We start from the raw sequence: 4,378 nt of genomic DNA, 5'->3' as shown, positions 1-4,378 counted from the left end.
TTCATAATATTTATTTTTTTATGCATAAATATAGAGTTCCTGCAAGATAATTTAGAATCCAACTTATTGTATATCAGTACCAATACAGGCGCTCACCTAACGACGGATACTAATTGAAACGGCTCTAATTCCTTGGGACAGTAGCTTTCACGGACCGAACGCGTTCATTAGCCTCTACTTATGTAATGAGTTTTGTAAATAGTCTACGTTTAATACTCCTAATTAGTATCTAAACATTCGATGCGACACGTGCTAAAAATAAGCAAAGGGAACCAAACGCCCCCTTAGTTTTAAGCTCTGAAATACGAGTTTTCCTGTATGGGGTAAATCATTGAGCCTGAAATTCTAGCACCATCGCTACAGAATTCTGGCCACTGATTGGCTTAAAACTGGAACCATACTGGAAGTTAGACTGCATTTTCAGAAAGCTTGCTTGATGTTTTGGAAACTGTAATGGTTAATGTTTCTGTACAGGATCTCCTCAATCATTTTTTTAGTGCGATTTGCTGTTTTCTGAAACATACTCTGAGCTGGTTAGGCCTTCCTGGTGAGTGGTGACTCTTAGCCTAGAGCATACATTCTCTCCTTTATTTTGAAAACTAGTATTTTCTAGATATTTAAATTTACAAAGAAAATAATTGAGTAAACTTTGACCCTAGCATACATACCGTGCTGAAGATTGAAGCTAATGTCTATTTTTCAAATAAACTTTGAAAAAGGCAAAAACGTGTGACAGTTTGAGAGAATCCGGAGACTCGACAACTCAATCGAATCCCAAATGTTTCTTGGTCAAATAATATCACAAATGAATGTAAGAATGGTTTGGCAGATTCAAAGTGGCCTGCTTTCTTATGATAACTAAGTTGAGTAGCACGGGCATTGGAATGTATTTTTGAATGGATATTGATATGATATGTTAGAAACGTGACTTGTGCATAGGAAAAGTGCTTAAGAAAATAAATCAACTTACAGATGAACACACAATTAAATTACCATATGAGAAATTCATCATAAACACAAATTAAGATGACAAAGTAAATTTAGTGCAAGGGGATCAGCTGCTAGTGCTAAGCACATGATCAAATTGATCTAGTGAAACAAACTGGAGAGACACGTACCCAATAGCTATTGGCGTCGTCGACGTTGGGAAAGCTGGTGACCGACTGCTGGCCGCTGCCAGATCCATAGGGAACGTCGTGAGAATGTAGCCGAAACTTGGTCCTCTCATGCATCAACTTGATCACTGAACCGTAGGTAATCTGTCGACAAATAAATAGGAGAAGCAATCGTATCACTGCTCCAATAACCAAGCACGGCAATGGTGAGAAAAATAATTAAGCACCAATCCCCCAAATCCGAAACGTGGAACACTAACCCAACAACCTAAACCCCACTCGAACACAAATAGAAAAACGCAGGACATGAACTGCGAAGGGCCTCGCACCTCAACGACCGTATCCGGGTCGGCGGCGTAGGACTGCGCCGGCGCGGCCTCGGGGAGGTCGAGGCCGAGATAGAGCAGGAGCGCGAGCGCGAACGACGCGGCGGCCATCGCCAGCAGCAGCGCGAGGAACCAGGTCTTCTGCCAGAAGGGCAAGGCCTCCTGCCCCCCCGGGCCCGCGTCCGCCTCGCCGCGGCGCCTGATCCGCTCGCGCGTGAGGGCGCCGGCGAGGCTGGCAGTCGCGGCCCCCGACGTATTCGGCTGGTTGTCGGCGGAGGCGGCGCGGCGGCGGGAGAGACCCTGGGGCGGCTGGGGCGTGGACGGCGCCACCGCGGCGGGGTCGTGGCCTCGAGGAGGCTTGGCTTCTGGAAGGTTCGCTTCGGGTCTCTCTGCTTTAACGCGCTCTGGGCTGCTCTGAGCTCGCGAGAGGGGGAAGTGGGGAAGGCGAATGCTCCGCGTTTGAAAGTGGGGACTGGGGAGGAAAACTCTGGCCAGTGGCCACGACGACGAGCGACGCGTGAAGCACAAAGCGCCAATGACATGTCGGGTTGTCGGGGTAGCGGGACCTACTGATCATTGTGATGGGCTTGGAGTACCCGCGGCGGGGAGGAGTGTTTTTCGCGGCCACGCTTGAGAGGGGGTGCCCGGCGAATGAGGAGGTGCCAGCGTGGCTGGCGTGCTGACCTGGCGCGACGTTACTGGTTGTGGACCCTGTGCCCTCGTGGCAACGGCTTTGACGGGTTTGAGTGGGTCTTCTGTGCTTGTCTACTCCGCCGGTCGTGCAAAACTGGTCCGACATGCTTGCATCTTTGACGAAAAAAATGCCATGTATCTCATTCTCATAGGCTAAGGAGGTGTTTGAAACATTTAATAGTGTCAAATCGGATATTCGATGCTAATTAAGAGAACTAAACCTGAGCTATTTATAAAACTAATTGCAGAACCCTGTGCTAATTCGCGAGACGAATCTATTAAGCCTAATTAATCCATCATTACCAAATGGTTATTGTAGCACCATATTGTCAAATTATGGACTAATTAGGCTTAATAGATTCGTCTCGCGAATTACACTTCATCTGTGCAATTAGTTTTATAATTAATCTATGTTTAATACTTCTAATTAGCATCTAAACTTCCGATGTGACGGGTGTTAAACTTTAATGGGCTGGAGCCAAACAGGTCCTAAGGCCTGGTTTGGTTCCTCTTGCTTATTTTTAGCACCCATCACATCGAATATTTAGATACTAATTAGGAGTATTAAACGTAGACTATTTAAAAAAACCCATTACATAAGTGGAGGCTAAACAACAAGACGAACCTATTAAGCCTAATTAATCCATGATTTGACAATGTGTTGCTACAGTAAACATTTGCTAATGACGGATTAATTAGGCTTAATAGATTCGTCTCACCGTTTAGCCTCCACTTATGTAATGGGTTTTGTAAATAATTTACGTTTAATACTCCTAATTAGTATGTAAACATTTGATGTGACACGTGCTAAAAATAAGCCAAGGAACCAAACGCCCCCTAAGTGTTTGGATATTAGCGGCTAAACTTTAGCAGTGTCCCATCGAATGTTTGGATGCTAATTAGGAGGACTAAACATGAGCTAATTACAAAACTAATTGCACAGATGGAATCTAATTCGCGAGACGAATCTATTAAGCCTAATTAATCCATCATTAGCAAATGGTTACTATAGCACCACATTGTCAAATCATGGACTAATTAGGCTTAATAGATTCGTCACGCGAATTAGACTCCATCTGTGCAATTAGTTTTGTAATTAGTCTATATTTAATACTCCTAATTAGTATCCAAACATCCGATATGATGGGTGCTAAACTTTAGCACCCTGGAGCCAAACAGGCCCTAAACTTTCAATTAAGGCCCTGTTGGGAGGAAGGGGCTGGGCTAAATTTTAGCCCCCCCAAATAAAGTGCTAAACTTTAGCCCTTTGGGTGTTTGGGTGAGGGGAACTTTAGCACATGTGTTGACAAAAGACTCATTTACCTCTGCTTTCTCTCATCTCCTTTACCCCTCCTCTACTCTTCCTTCTCAACTTCTTCGTGCTCCTCATCCCCAACTCCTCCGCCGCTCCTGCTGGCGAAGTGCGGCTCCCTGGCACCCGATGTACTTGCTGTGGCCGCTGCAACGCCGTCACCAAGCTCCCGGACGCTGACCCGGCCGCCGCCGCCGAGCTCCGCTTCCTCGGGTCACGCTCCAAGACCGAGCATGGGGAGTGAGGATCCGGACGGCCGCCCTAGATCCGTAGTCGCGTTCGCCGGGAAGAACGACCTATCGGAGTATCTCATGTAGCAGCCGGTGTCGACGGCGCGTCCATCGGAGTTGGGCGGGCACCCATCGATGTTCCCCACCACCACCATGAGGCACTGCGCAGCCGCGTACACGCGTTTGCAGAGTCGTGTGTTGCCCAGGAGGCGCGCGACAGTGGCATCGAAGTAGGCAACGTAGTCATGGCCCGCAACGTACGGGCGTCACTGCACCATGGCGAACGCCGGGGCGGCGGCGCACGGCTCTGCGGGGGAGAGGTGAAGCCAGAAATCGTAGAGCTCCTCCTTGCGGAGGTGAAGCGGGCAGTGCCAGAAGAGGAGGAGCCGAGGCCCGTCCGTTGCGACGGCGGGCACGGCGGCGGGGCTGGCGGAGGCCGCGGGGGTGGGCGGAGGCAGTGAGGATTTTTTGCGGGAGGCGCGTGGAGGAGAGAGAGGAGGGGGGCAAGGGAGGAAATTGGTCCGGGGGACCACTTTTAGCCCCCTTTTGTCCATTTTAGCACCCCTTGGAGGGGCTAATGGATTTGGGGGGCTAAAGTTTAGCCCCCCTGTTTTAGCCCTCCTATTTGAAGGAAGGGGCTAAAATGTAGCTAAAATGGAGGGGCTACAGCCCCCCTTCCAAACAGCCCCTAAGACGAGCAAA

General features: G+C 48.7%; 1 protein-coding gene across 1 annotated transcript in view; it reads right to left on the bottom strand.

The window, feature by feature from the left end:
- Positions 1 to 1,907, bottom strand: part of LOC101777075 (stromal cell-derived factor 2-like protein) — a 3,975-nt gene extending 2,068 nt beyond the window's left edge. The window contains exons 1-2 of the mRNA XM_004973089.3: positions 1,445 to 1,907; positions 1,119 to 1,259 (exon numbers count right to left, since the gene is read on the bottom strand). Of these exons, the coding sequence (XP_004973146.1) occupies positions 1,119 to 1,259; positions 1,445 to 1,552 (249 nt within the window). The 5' untranslated portion in view covers positions 1,553 to 1,907. The remainder of the gene's footprint in view (positions 1 to 1,118; positions 1,260 to 1,444) is intronic.
- Positions 1,908 to 4,378: the final 2,471 nt, after the last annotated feature.

Source organism: Setaria italica, chromosome VI (assembly GCF_000263155.2).
Source record: "Setaria italica strain Yugu1 chromosome VI, Setaria_italica_v2.0, whole genome shotgun sequence".
Lineage (NCBI taxonomy): Eukaryota > Viridiplantae > Streptophyta > Magnoliopsida > Poales > Poaceae > Setaria > Setaria italica.
The sequence above is the reverse complement of the archived record's forward strand: the minus strand, read 5'-3'. Positions and strand labels throughout refer to the sequence as shown.